Below are 15038 nucleotides of genomic sequence, written 5' to 3' on the forward strand. Positions count from 1 at the left end.
AATTCGGAATAAAGTAGCTAGAACAATCATTTAAAATAATGAGAACAAAAATTGTTGAACTTTCAATTATCTTCATCTAAACTCATGTCTGAAAAACAATTAATGCAGGTAAACTCGCGATCGGACGTGCGCATACATTTGTCATGAGCCATACGGCTGCATGACAAGCATCGTTTGTTACTGGGAGCCGACGAAACGGCGTGGTGTTGACTTTGCCCCGGACGTCGTTTTTCACTTTTGTCACTTCAAAAACATGAAAATTTTGAAAATATGCAAAAACGATTATCGGATTCATATAGAGCATCAAATTTCCCATCAAAATCACTTACCGGTAGATTCGCAAGAGTAAAGCTCGATGAAAGAGTAGACATTTTCGAGAGATCAGAAAAATTACTTTTCACTATCAAAAACGCTTATGTCGCGTTAAAAATTACACTATAACTCAGAATGTTACCAAATTCCGTTGATAATACTGGCACATAAAGACGCATTTACAGTAGGAAAGGCAAGTTTCTACGATAGATTTAAATTGGCAAAAAGCCTAGTGTCAAGTTTGCCCCGTTGTCGGCTTAGCCCCGGTCTCCCCTACATTATAAAAAATATTTTTTTGTACTTACTAAGAAATTAATAATTTTCAAAAATGTGTACAAGAGAAAAAAGTACTCTGAGTCAAGACTCTGAGTCTAGTTTGTTTTAAATTTTCTATTTCTAAAAAATGTACAAAATGTATTCATGTGCGACAATTGTCAAGAAACTGTTGCATTTTTTAAAGAAATTACTCGTCTATGCGCGTCTCGTGCATACGCGCATAGACATACAGAAGGGGCCTCCATGCAGCGTTCTCTTTCTATTCCTATAATATCGCTTTTTCAGTTCGCTCGCGCACTCTCTGTTCTTATACCTCTATGGCTGAACGCGCCTTGTCGACTGCGCATCTTGAACGCGTTTTCTAGCTGTGATTGGACAATTTATTTGAGTGCAGTTTCTCGCGCGTGTTATTTTTTATAGGCTTTGTTTAATGGTTGCGAAATATAAACAATCTGGATAGCCTCTCTCCTATCACGACATTCGCGAATGACTCTAAAGCAATCTGAAGCGATCCTAGGAAACACAGATTAGTGCCAGAAGAACTTGTGGATATCGTAAGTATAATTCTCAAAAATATATTAAATCAATGGTAAAATATATCGTATGATTTATTGATAATATATATGTGATTATTTTATAGGTTACGTGGAATACCCGGGACACTATAGTGTTGAAAAGTTGCAAGAATCGTATGTAAAGCGAGGGTTAGATGTAGCTTTTTTATTTTTAAAATATCTATATACATACTTTATCATACGCATTTATCTATCTTATTATTTAAATAAAAGTTTTTCACAACTTTTTACTGTTATCGCATATTCGTCGTTAGCATCAGTGCTTGCCCGTTCTTTCTATTTCTTTCTCCAGTCTTTTTTTCTGTCGCTCTGTCAGTTTGTACTTCTCTCTTTATTTCCATCTCTCTTCGAGTGAACTCCTCTTCTTGTCGTACCGTTTATTCCAATTTTGTTAGAACTATTTTTGTTTGTCATCATTTTGTACTTTTATTCTGTCTTTCTGTCATCTTTATTAAGTTGTGCCTCTGCATCTTTTCTTCCATCTTATTTTATGTAAGTTTACCATTGGAAATAAGTATTTATTAATAAATATTTAATTCATTATTGTCACAATGAATTCCTTTAAACGCATAGTGTCTCTACCTATCCGGCGTAGGCGAAAATCGAAACGTGACATAGGTCCTCGTCAGCGTAGGAGAATTCAAGCTGAATTGAGACAAGTTAAGGATATTTATTGTAGGAATGATCAATGTGTAAGCACAAGTAATTTTATCACTTCTGTTTCCAACGGTGCAGCTTTGACCAGCACACAAAGTAGTGCATCAGTGATTCCTTCGTCAGTTCAATGTAATTTTCCTGAATCACATTTGGAATCATCTAACGTCTCTTCTGAAGAATCTTTGTTTGAATCTTTGACTGATAATTATTTCTGCGATGATTCCGATGACGGAATCCATACGAGCAGCGAAGAACTTGGAGAAGAATTTCGTGATGTACATGAGCATTTGAGTGTAGGCGTAGATTTGTTCAAAGATCGCCTTATAGCTCTCCTTATGGATAATAACATGTCTCACGTGCAAGGAAATAACATTCTTGCTTTATTGCGTAGTCATCAATGTTTTTCATATCTCCCGAAAGATGTAAGAACACTATTGCGAACTCCAAAGACTCCTGTGGAATTATTCGATGTAGAACCAGGAGAGTATTTACATTTAGGCTTCGAGTTGGCATTGATTAACAGTCTTCAATCGACTTCCCCTTCTTTGATTCCACGTAGCCTTCAAGTAGATTTTAGCACGGATGGTGCTACATTAGACAATTCTGGGAACATTGTTCTTTGGCCGATTCAATGTAGAATTGCAAATATACCTAATGCAAAACCAGAAGTGGTAGGGATTTATCGAGGAAGTCGTAAACCTTCTAGCGCGAGTCAATTTTTTAGCAGATTTGTGGTTGATATCAATTTGGTTATAGATAACGGTGGTATCTTGTATCAAGATACAAAATTCCCTGTCACTTTACGCTGTTTTGTAGCTGATGCTCCGGCTCGTGCGTTTATATTAAATCACAAAAGTCACATGGCAGCTAATCCTTGCTCAAAGTGTACAGTGACAGGTCAATATTTCGATGGCCGAATGGTTTATATTTCTCTCGATAACACCCCCCGAACCGATGAGAATTATATGTTGCAGATAGACGAAGAACATCATAAAGGCCCTAGTCCTTTATCAGATCTACCATTTGGTATGGTTTCGCAGGTTCCGTTTGAATCGATGCATCTTCTGTTTATAGGAATAATGAAAAAATGCTTCGAAGCATGGATCGACGGCAAATTTAGTAAACTCTCAAAACTTGCGGGTCATAGTCTTCAAACTGTATCCTCAAGACTAGAAACATTGAAACAGTATTGTCCGCGTGATTTTGCTAGACCCCCTAGAGGATTAGGCGCTTACAAGCGCTTTAAAGCGACTGAAAATCGCCAGTTCCTTCTCTACACAGGTGTTGTCGTTTTGTATGGAATTTTAGACGAAGATGTTTATTTGCACTTTGTTCTTCTTCATGCAGCTATCCGCTCTCTCGCATGTGAAAGATCACCGAATTTTCATTTTGCAGATCTTGCTCTACGTACATATGTTGAGAAATGTGAAACTATTTATGGGCTGACGTTCTTCTCCTACAATATTCATGGGCTTTTACATGTTGTGGAGGATGTGAAACGCTTTGGTCCACTTGATGCATACTCTGCGTTTCCATACGAGAACAACATGTCAATTTTCAGAAAATATTGTAGAAAACCTGATCTTCCTCTTCAGCAAATTGCAAATAGGCGAGCGGAACAAAGTAATAAATGTAATAATAGATTTGTTAACAATTGCCTACCAGCGGTTGTCGACAATCCATCTATTGAAATGTTAGGGAGACATGCAGCAGGACCGCTCCCTCGCGAACTTTTTCATCGCAGTTGTCAACAGTTTCAGAGAGCAAAAATTGGTCGATGGTTGTTCACTCGACAAATACGAGACAATTGTTGTATCTTGCGAGATGCAACAATCTGTGTCATTGAAAATTTTTTAACAATTGAGACGATAAATTACTTGCTTGTACGCAAATTTCTACATGTACAAGATTTTTACGATGTGGGTGTACCATCTTCTTCTGTCGGCGTGTACAAATGTTCAACATTGATTAACGAAACCTGTATCATTCTCTTCGAAGAGGTTTCGGCGAAGTGCTATCGCATGCCTTTTTGGCGATTTTCTGATTGCAATTCTTCTGATGAGAGTGATAACGACGATGAATGCAATCAGTACATCTGTGCAGTTTTACTTTAATTTTCGTTATTAGATTTATCTGTCAATATGAATAATAGGTATATAGTAAGACAATTATAATGCATGATAACTATATATAAAAGTAAGAACATTAAAATATTTGTACTGCGATCTTTATATCTTTAGTTTATGTACGCGAAAGATACTTTGAAATATTATGGATAATGACATTTTGTATATGTGGTACAGAATCTTATTGCTTGCATGAATCAAATCGGAATGAAAATCAATAGCAATTCAAAGTAGTATATTAACATAAGAATTTTACTATATAATAATAGGACATACTGAAAATATATTATATATATTTACGTTTAAAAGTGTACATGTTAACTTACTAGAATGTATATGTGTATATTTACATTGTCCCAAAGCAAATGCTTATTGAAATTAATTTTACAATCACTATAATATAATATGTATATCTACCAATTCTAATATTTCATAGATGAACCGAGAAAAACGAAACGCACCAAAACCGAAAAGGTTTTGCACCACATCCTCTAATGATGAGAAACTATCCCGACGAAAGGACCGCCCTCAAATGTCTGATGCATTGACGAAAATAAAGATAGACTTAGTGAAACGGACTCAGTCAGAAAACAATCTAACTCAGGAACGACAAACTTCTAAAATTGACACTATGGATGATTTTAGACGAAAAAAGTTTAAAGAAACTTCTAGGATAGACATTGTCAACGACTCAGCAAGACGGCATTCTTCTAAGACAGATATGATGGGCGATTCTGGGCATGTTTCAAGGGCAGACACTTTGAACGACTCTCCACGACAGACGACACGAGTACGATCACCATCTCTTTTGCAGGCATCATTGTGCACAAAACGACGTGAAAATACGAACTCATCGCTATTGCTAAAAAGACAGAAGCCACACGTACAAACACCGACCTCTTCACAGACTGCTACAAGACAACAACTGAATTCACAGTCAGATTTAGAGCCACCACAATATGACCAAACCCACGATAATACATTCGATTCGAACACACGTCATACTATCGAAAGCCAATATTCGCCAAGCATTATAAAGCCTTATATTCAATTTTCACCGTCACAAAAACAACCACGTATCCAATCCATGATTCCATCTTACGCACAACAGCCACCTGACTGTGGACCTTTACAAAGACTCGACGTAAACATTCCACACCCTCATACTGCACGAACATCTCCAACAAGGTGTGAAGGACTATACTTACAGACCGTGAGGTCAGTATACTCGATAAAAACTGTAAGGTTTATTATTAATAACTTATAAGACTAATTTATCAAATTTTCTCTTCTTTCTTTTATGTCTACTTATTTGAAATTAAAGGAAAATTGAAAAGCATCTGGCGAAGTTGCCTGAAGAGTTTCGGTAAATTTCTTAAATTTATTATTAATTATTATTAATTAATAATAATCACCATGTAACATTCTTACTCACTTTAATTTTATTATTTTCATATTTTCTTAATTTTTAGACAGATACATAAAACACTGGCCCGCATAGAAAAGAAACAGAACGTGCAAAAGATTCCAAAAAGATCTAGTATTCCGCAGAAACTAAACTGCCTTCCGATTGGAAATATGGAACAGTTCGAAGCATTTGAAAAGCTCAACACGGCAGAGTTCGATACTGTTGTAAATATACTGAACCAGCTCATATGCATGCATGCAACATACGCAAAATTCTAGTAAACTGAGGTTTTAATAATTTTGTTTTAATTGCAGGTGTCGTACTTTGAATACCTCGGGGCTACGCTACAAAACATTAATCCAATTTTAAAGGAATCTTTCGATGATGCTTTCAGCCATAGATTTACGTGGCTAGGCAACAATGAAAAAATATCCATGCAAAAAACCGTATTAGTCGATGCAATATATAGTATGTACTCTTTTTGCTCTATCTTATTACTATAACTATATTTTATAAAAATATTATTTTCTTGTGGTAGCATATAATGAAAAACAGGAATGTGCAATTTGCACGATTATTTACAGTACGTCGGTATATTTAATACATTTAATCCGCCAAAGAGCCTCTCGCGAATAATACTTCTCCCTCTTTTCTCCTTCGATCTTGTGATGCATCTATAAAATGTCATTAGTACTATGTGAAATTACATATATTATATACAACTGCATTTCAATTTTCTTTAGGTGCAATAGCAAAGACGGCAACATCTAATGGAGAGGCAGTGCCAAAATACGATGAGTTTAAGTAAATCTTAATAAAGCAATTATTTATTACAAATTCACTTAATTAAAATGATTACTTTATTTCAGAAATGCAGTTAACGAGGCTTTACGGACTGCCAAACAAAGGCATCGCAATCGCTTAAACAGGCCTGAAAGGAATAATAGAGAGCCTGATAACGCATTCCGGAGATATTACCGACGATACCAAGATGATGGCCATGAAAAGGACAATGAACAGGAACAATTTGACCAGGACACTGTACAAGAACAATCTGACCAGGACACTGTACAGGAACAATCTGACCAGGACACTGAACAAGAACAATCTGACCAGGACACTGAACAAGAACAATCTGACCAGGACACTGAACAAGAACAATCTGAACAGGACACTGTACAGGAACAATATCACCAGGACGCTGTCCAGGAACAACCTCATGTGGACAATGAACAGGACTAGCTCAGCAATGAGGATTAGGATAAAAACGATGACCAGGGGCAGGATGATAACTAAAAAGACTTCGGCAACAAGAAAAATAATGCCTACTGCCCTGTAGCGACAAGTATTTCAGTTTATATACACGTAAACAGATGCGTATACGTATACGTAGATGCGTATATATTATATATATTCATTTCCAAAGAGTTTTCTGCGTGCTTTTTTTTGCGATGTTAAATGACTACAAAATGTGATTTATTTTTTATGTATTGTTTTTTATTTTTGTTAGTTGGGTATATATACGTATGTATATTAGGTATAATTGCATGTCGGTAGGGGATATACTCTATTAATATGTTTGGGATAGTTTAGTTTTTCGCTGAAAAAAACATTTTTTTATTCTTTAAAGACATCTTATGTCCCGATTTCGGATTTTGTGTTTTCTGAGTATATTCTCTCTGAATAATAAAAAAAATAAAACTTTATATAAATATTATATTTATTAAATGCGTATACTTTTCTATTTCCTCTCTAAATTGTTTATTGAAATAATTGCACTATCACAAAATTGTTGAAAATGTCAATGTGAATTATACCATTTGCAGTGCGATTAGTTCAACAAATAACAACAATCATATCGCTTTACTCTCTACCACATGTACATCATATTTGACAAATTATGATGTATATGTGTATCAAAATATATCACAAAAACGCATATTGTGCACAAATAAAGTGAGATCCGATGCTGCAATTTTGCTGGAATGTTGCCGCAATTTTGCCGAAATCGTATTTGTACTTCCCAACAATTAACAACAATTGCCGCAATTTTGCAGATATAATTGCCACAATCGTACATTTTTTACCGTAATTTTTGCCGCAAAGTTGCTGCATTCAATTTGCGTGTTTTTTTGCTTGCAATATTGCATCAAATGAGGACTCACCTTGTTGGCAACTTGCTTGCAACATTTTTTAGCAAGTTGTCAGCAAAATGCCGGCAAAATGTTATCTGGGAAGGTGATTTGCATACAGGCGTTGCGTTTGATAACTTTGATAGATTCGTCGATACTGCTACTGGAAAGCAGACACTTCACGACACAGTTGGAATAATTTACCAGGACATTTGCGAAGACAACGACGGAAATGCTCAAGAAGTTGAAATCCAAGATGCAGCCAGTCGAGGGAAAAGACGACGAACGTTTGATGTAATAATGCCAGATGTAGAGCCTATCGCGAAAAAATTAAAATACGTTGGACAACTCCGGCCTGTGGACTTGTATGATGGCAACGTTACTCCCGCTAATTTGAAAGAAGTGAAAATGATCGATGCCGCATGGATGATTTCCCATGCCTTAAATATCAAGACACCAATGTGGGTCGGCTTTAATGCCAAATTGTTAAATGATACTTCCAAAACACAGAAAGTGTCGTACCTGCCGCCGATCAATTTGTCCCCGACAGACCCATCCGTTGTTATGGAAACCATGAAACGAGCAATTCAAGTTGCTGATGAGTGCAAGCAAAAATATATACCAGTTACTTATGACCTCGCAATTGCAAAAATGGCAATGCAATTGCAGTCTATGCACAAAGATGATTTTCACCGACTTTTTATTCATCTCGGACCTTTTCACATAGAAATGTCTTATTTAAAGGCAGTTGGCTCATTCATAGAAAATTGCGGACTGACTAATGTTATGGTTGAAAGTGGTTTGCTAGCTGCAGGATCTGTTGGAGGATTTTTGTCTGCCAAAAATTTTAATCGAGCAAAGAGACTGCACGTGCTGGTGTCGCTAAGTTTGAAAATGGAACACTTCAAGTTCTTCCTTAGAAAGAAGGATGTGCAAATTCGCGATTCTCTAATCGCGTATTTAAAGACGCTGCCGTTTCACGGACTAGTTGACGATACAATTGACAATGTGGAGCTGCGGCAGCTCATCGAACAGTATCTCACCTTCAAAGAGGAAACGCTCGCGGGTCTGCATGGGAAAACACCGCAATACTACACAATATACATGCACCTCATAGATCATTATTTGATGTTCAACAGAAGTGTACGTACCGGCGACTTCGAGCTAATGAAATACGTTTTGCCAAAGATAAACAATATCTTCTTTCCGTTCAACCACGTCAACTACGCTCGTTGGCTCATCAGATATTGTGACAACTTGATGAAGGTAGCAGAAACCCATCCAGATCTTTTTGAGGACTTCAAAGCTGGCTATTTGGGCATTAAACGGACGAGCAAGAGTTTTTCGAGACAAGGCGCCGATTTGGTGGTAGAACAGACTATTAATGCAGATGCTGGCAGAACATTGACAGGAATCAGTCATTTCACCAATTCAATCAAAGCGCGCACGAGGTGAGTACACGTTTTCACTTACGTAAGCGAAATACTAATTGCAATTTTTAATTCATTTGTTGTTAAACAATTTCATGTCATGATTTATTTTGATCGCGGTGTAATTATTGTCAACAATTTACAGGTGGACTGTTGATTTTGCACTTAGAGCTAAAATATGTACAAACCTACTGGAACAGGTGGGATTGTCAAACGTTGAAAGCGTAACAAATGACTTGAAGGAAAATAGAATAAACAAAAGTCGAATTCAGATTGCAGAATTCATAAGTGGACTGAACGTTAGGGTGAATCCATTTGATGAGAGTCTCAATGACGAGTTATTGTATAATATAGCAACTGGCGAAGCTGCACCCAAAGAAGTCGAACTATTTCTTACTTCTGTTGAATCAACTGGACATGAAATGCGGATAAATATGATCAATAGTTGTGCTGCGAATGAAAATGCATTTCAGACGTATAAAATAAAAAAAACCCAGATAAAGAACTTCACTTCAGTTGCAAAGAAAAGAAGGATTCGCGTCGGCGATAAAGTAACAGAAGTAAAGATACAGAAGGATTTATTTGGACGACTTCTGGGAATATCAATTGAAAAGAAAATTGACATAGGAAAGGTATTGTTTAATATAAAGACATTAGAAATAGTTTGAAAATTCATTGGTCAATGTTATCTACGTTTCCTATTACATTTTTCTACAGGTTTTAACGTATCCACTGACTCCTGTACCATTGTCCATGTGCCACATCGAAGGGATCATCCATAAAACAGATAAAGCTGTTTTAACTGCGACACTGGAGGCTACAGTACAAGTACATGATGAGCCTCAATTGATCGACATTAAAGTTGTTGATGGATTCTTCCTATTCCACGCAATGAAGCAAGTCCCAGCGACTTTTGGGAATGTGTCATTGAAATATCTGTCCACAGTTTGTTCTGGTCACGTTTCTGAAGTAGTCATTGCATTCGACGAATATAGAGAACCATCGATAAAGGCAACGGAGCATGCGTTGAGAGACAGTTTCTCCAGCAATTTTTTGATACACGGTAGTGAGCAAGTTAGACCTAGCAATTTTAGTTCTGAATTGCGAAATGATAAGTTCAAGACGGCATTAGTCAAGTTCCTGCTCCAACACTGGATGAGCGACGATGCGGTTGACATAATAGGACGAAAAGTTGTATATGTTAACTTTGACAAATGCTACAAATATATTGTAGAAAACAGACATGTCACAAGAACAGTTGAAGAAGAATTGTCTTGTTGCGGCCATGAAGAAGCCGACACGAAAATGATTTACCATTTGTGTCAAGTTCAATCAGAGTCTAATGTCGTTATTCAATGCTCTGATACAGATGTGCTTATGTTAGCAAACATGTGTAACTTGAAAACCCAGTTGCATATTTGGTTGCGTTTTGGCACAGGTATTCAAAGTTGTCAACACTCTAATCTGGATGTAAATAATTGTTGCTCATTATTATAACTGCTAATCATTTTGAATCGTTACCATGTTTCAGGAAACACACAAAGATATATCAATGTCAATAAAATACATGATGAATTAGGCGACAAAGTGTGCCGGTCTTTGGCAGGTTTTCATGCAATGACCGGATGCGATTATACCCCAGCTTTCTATCGCAAAGGGAAGAAGAAACCTTTCCAAATACTTCTAGCGAATGAGAAATATCAGGACGCTTTCATCAACATGTTCGAAAAACGTGAGGAAAGCTTCAGTTTGCTGGAGGAATTCGTCTGCAGGTACATTTTTCCCCATATAAAGTGTATGCCACAAAAAACAAGTTTGATAGTACTCGGTACAGAATATGGTAAATTTTTGCAGACTCTATGGACATCAGCATATAAACGACGTGAATGAAGTGAGATTGGCTCTATTTTTGAAATCATACAGTATGAAGAACAGTAATCAGTCATTCGAAAGAAGCATAAAGAATTTTGATGCCACTCTTATACCACCATGCGAAGAAGAATTATTTCAACAGTTGATGAGAGTTCTGTACGTTAGCAACATTTGGTGCAATGCACATTTACAGTTCCCATCAACTTTTGGTAATTCTGAGAGTTACGGTTGAAAATTGTCGGAAGGCACTTACAGTTTCCACTGGTTCAACGGTAAAGCAATGCCAACTACAATCAATGAAATAGTCATTGAAAATCTGAACGATGAAGAGACAGAGCAACAGGACAATGACCATCCAAATAAAGACGAAAGTAAATATAAAAAGATATTTTCCTATCATTTGGAAATGTCACATTAACTCTTACACGATGGCAGTACCTACATTTTATACAATTAAAAAAAAGACCGTTGGAAAAACTATTGAAAAATGTTAATTAAAGTTTAAAATAATACTTAACACTGTTACTTTGACATTCACTCAATAATTACATAAATCAATATCACTGATTCATTAAATTTACAGAAACTTTGAGCTCTGACGAGGACACAGATGAAGATTCTGATGAAGAGACAGAAGTATCAGATGAAATTAATATCAATGAAACCACGGATTCGGATGAATTTGACTACAACGTAGAGTCAGATGCAGAAAGTGATGGAGGCGAAACATCTAATGAGGATGATGAGTAATTTAAAAAACCTTTGTATTATGCTGAATACTGTATTTTATTTCTTTAAATAAAACATTCTTGATTAGTCTTACAAACTTGCAAATATACTTACTTTACCTTTTCATAAATATAACAGATTATCGGATGATTTTACAACACTTACCAATGTTATAAAACTAGTAAAAAAAAATTTTGTCTAGTATGGCGCCACTTTAGATACCCACTATCAGTATGGCGGTGCACCACTTGTCACGTTTTAGCATAATCTTCATAAAAATAAACCGCCATACTGGTGCCTAAGATACATGCACTAGTGAAAAAAATGACGTCTTTGCGTCAGTATGGCGAGTACTCAGAGACGCCGAAACGGTATGGCATGTTCATATTCGTTGATAAACAATTAAAATCTAGCTCTCCATAAAAAATTAGCTTGGTGTACGAAATTCAACATCGCATCAAAAAAACGACACGTTCTCATCAGTATGGCGGACTGTTTGCGACGCGGCATCGGTATGGCGCATACGGCCCGCGTACTTTTGCTCACAAATAAACAATATAAAACAAGAATCAGATTGGTGCCCATTCCCCAAAAGCACAGTTTTTTTAATACATTCAAAAAATTACGCTGCGCAAAGGCGACACCTCCAGGCCGCCATACTTGCGTTTTCGTGTTCCACATGACACCGGCTATCGTCCCAAAAAGTTTCGTCGTGTAGCCGATCATACATGTTTTTTCTCGCTGGCTCCCGGTCTATAGTCTGTGACTGGTTGCCGCGGGCGCTCCCTGATCGGGCGTCGCGACTGGTTGCCCCTACCCACGGTCGTATACACAGGTCTGGAAACCAAGTCAAATTTCAGTGGTGGGGGTAGTCCGCTTAGCGTTTGAAATTTTATGTCTCCGGCCGCCACTACGCGTCGCTTTTGGTTATGGTACCTGGTTAAAATAAAGCGCGTAAATAACCTCATAACTGATATTATTGTCATTAGGCCGCAGGGGGAAGTGATCCGCGCAGTTCCTTGGGCCTAATGCCCGTATCACACTAGCGGCTTCGCGGCCGCCGAGTTCAAAACACCGCGGACATAAACACACAGTCATACTTACACACACACACACACACACACACACACACACACACACACACACACACACACACACACACACACACAGCCGCAGGGGGAAGTGATCCGCGCAATTCTTTGGGCCTAGCGCACCTACGGTATCCCGAGTTCACCACATCGCGGACATAACCTCACAGTTACACTTACACTCATACATATACACATTCCGGTTTAAGAGGATAATCAAAATAAAAGAAAAGTAGAACAAATACATAGGACAAGTACCGATGTGCTATATAGCTCCAGGGAGGAGCTGAAGGCACTTATCCTCCCTCACCCGAGGGAAACAACAAAAAAAAATGTCATTAATACCACGTGTGATTGTGTGATACTGTGCGATATAATGACTAAATCATGCGCGGTTCCAATGCGCAAATCGCGAAATTACTCAGCAAAGAAGTGTTCGTTGTTTAAAGTGTCGTCAAATATCGAACAATGTAGAAAATGGATCGCTGCGATTCCGGGCATTGTTGATCTGAAGCCGTCGCAATTCGTTTGCGAGAAGCATTTCGAAGAACATCACATCCTCAGGAAATGGGTCAAATACGATAATGATCGGGTTATCGCCGAAGTAAGTTTAATGATGGTTACATTTTTTCTATGCTATAATTATATTATAATTATATATACAAATTTGACTTGCGTGACTATTGACATAAGTAAATATTTTGACTCGTTCTTGCTGAGTTAACTTTCAAATGATCTTATGTTACCTCATTGCATGTTTATTGAAGGCTCCTTACTTGCGCACTCGACTCCATCCATTGGCTGTTCCTTAAAAATTTGACAGTCAGAGAAAGGTGGAAAATATCGCCACTGCTGGGGATTCTTCAATTGGCCAACGCATCAGTGCAGAGCATAATTATTTCTCTTTGGACGAGCCCTCGATGAATACAACGGTCGACGAATCTTGCAATGAGAAAATACATTCTTCGATGGTCCGTCTTTCTCCGTCTACAGAATTCTCGAACATTGCTCTGATCCAGGAGCCTTCTTTCGTACAAGGTATACTTTATTATTCATTGATTCCTTAGAATAGATATGGACATCGTAGCATCTGAAACAGAGAGTGACTATATAAATATTAAAATTGCATGAGTGTATGTTTTAAATTTGAATTCTTTTCACAGATGTAAAAACCAATGGGTCTTCGGTAATGGATGGAGTTGATATAAAAACCACGAATATAATATTCTATGAGGATCTTTCGCCAAGGGATGTAGCCACCATCGAGTCAATTCAGGAGCAACAAATTCAGGATGTAACCACTGTCGAGTCAATTCAGGAGCAACAAATTCAGGATGTAGCCACTGTCGAGTCAATTCAGGAGCAACAAATTCAGGATGTAACCACTGTCGAGTCAATTCAGGAGCAACAAATTCAGGATGTAGCCACTGTCGAATCAATTCAGGAGCAACAAATTCAGGATCATCCGGTGGCACATTGTGCACCTGAAGTGTGTGAACGTCGCTTTCACTTTTCACAAGTCACTTTCAGCTATGGTAAGTAAAATCACATTTAAATAGTAACCGTAAAGCGTGTTTTCCAAAGTTTTCATTCGTCTTTGTTTCCATAGGTACTCCTGGAGAAATTACGGACTCTACTTCGATACCATGGCCGTGGACTGTTGGTGAACTAAGCACCGATATCGGCAGTTTTCTGTTCACATACGCTATAACGAAGATGGAAAACGACGATAAATTCCCGGTTGTGGAAAAAAGTATACAGCTTTGCGCCAACAAAGAACTTCGCTACTTCGTGTATGGAAGTGCCGTTAATGTACACGGATGTAAACTTCCTCAAATCTTGGAGGACATAGCGTCGCTACCGCAAGCTTTAAAAAACTTCCAAAATATAAATCTGTGCAACGGTCTCGGCACCATCAACGTTCATCATCTGTCGGCGGATAGTGCGTTTAAAGATTATGTCGATCGATGGCGTTCCAAAAACTGCACTTTGATCTCAAAACGGAAGAGATGTGACCACTGCATGAACATGAGAAACGTAGTGCAGATGAAAGAAGCGAGATCGAAAACGAAAGTATCGTTAAAGCGTGTATGTCGAGTTTCCAATCCGATAGATTAAAGGAAGTTAATCGTGCTGCGCAAAAAATGTTTATTAATTTTTGTTTTATTTCTTATTCTCTATTTTGCCGGAAATATCCGTACATATACATATATATCATACACACGGTCTTATAATATATCATACATACACACATACATATGGAGGGGTAAAAACCACAGTGGTGTAACACAAATTTTTAAAAATATTTTCTCGTGTGCATAGATGCAATCTGTACAATATATAAATTGCATCTATGCACACGAAAAAATATTTTTAAAAATTTGACTTACACCACTGTGGTTTTTACCCCTCCATATGTACATATATATCAGG

At 37.5% G+C, this 15038-nt stretch overlaps 4 protein-coding genes across 4 annotated transcripts; all 4 read left to right on the forward strand.

Annotated features, from left to right (window-relative positions):
- Positions 1–602: 602 nt before the first annotated feature.
- Positions 603–7071, forward strand: LOC139782955 (uncharacterized). Its single transcript, XM_071722044.1, has 8 exons — positions 603–1142; positions 1229–1292; positions 4383–5164; positions 5271–5312; positions 5419–5578; positions 5669–5822; positions 6098–6158; positions 6224–7071. Exons 3-8 carry the CDS (start codon positions 4383–4385, stop codon positions 6594–6596), a joined length of 1572 nt encoding a protein of 523 aa, XP_071578145.1. The 5' UTR covers positions 603–1142; positions 1229–1292; the 3' UTR covers positions 6597–7071.
- On the forward strand, positions 1142–4394 carry LOC139782954 (uncharacterized). The gene has a single exon (XM_071722043.1). It carries the CDS (start codon positions 1715–1717, stop codon positions 3932–3934), a length of 2220 nt encoding a protein of 739 aa, XP_071578144.1. The 5' UTR covers positions 1142–1714; the 3' UTR covers positions 3935–4394.
- On the forward strand, positions 6616–11509 carry LOC139782952 (uncharacterized). Its single transcript, XM_071722036.1, has 7 exons — positions 6616–6699; positions 7633–8937; positions 9062–9548; positions 9634–10354; positions 10448–10688; positions 10771–11159; positions 11372–11509. Exons 2-6 carry the CDS (start codon positions 7787–7789, stop codon positions 11018–11020), a joined length of 2850 nt encoding a protein of 949 aa, XP_071578137.1. The 5' UTR covers positions 6616–6699; positions 7633–7786; the 3' UTR covers positions 11021–11159; positions 11372–11509.
- Positions 11510–12598: 1089 nt separating this feature from the next.
- LOC139782956 (uncharacterized) lies at positions 12599–14756 on the forward strand. The gene is made up of 4 exons (XM_071722045.1): positions 12599–13209; positions 13373–13643; positions 13769–14140; positions 14215–14756. Exons 2-4 carry the CDS (start codon positions 13526–13528, stop codon positions 14721–14723), a joined length of 999 nt encoding a protein of 332 aa, XP_071578146.1. The 5' UTR covers positions 12599–13209; positions 13373–13525; the 3' UTR covers positions 14724–14756.
- The last annotated feature ends 282 nt before the right edge of the window (positions 14757–15038 follow it).

The sequence above is a fragment of the Temnothorax nylanderi genome, unplaced genomic scaffold (assembly GCF_030848795.1).
Source record: "Temnothorax nylanderi isolate EJ_2023f unplaced genomic scaffold, tnyl_v1.0 TNYL_tig0455_pilon, whole genome shotgun sequence".
In the NCBI taxonomy this organism is placed as follows: Eukaryota; Metazoa; Arthropoda; class Insecta; order Hymenoptera; family Formicidae; genus Temnothorax; species Temnothorax nylanderi.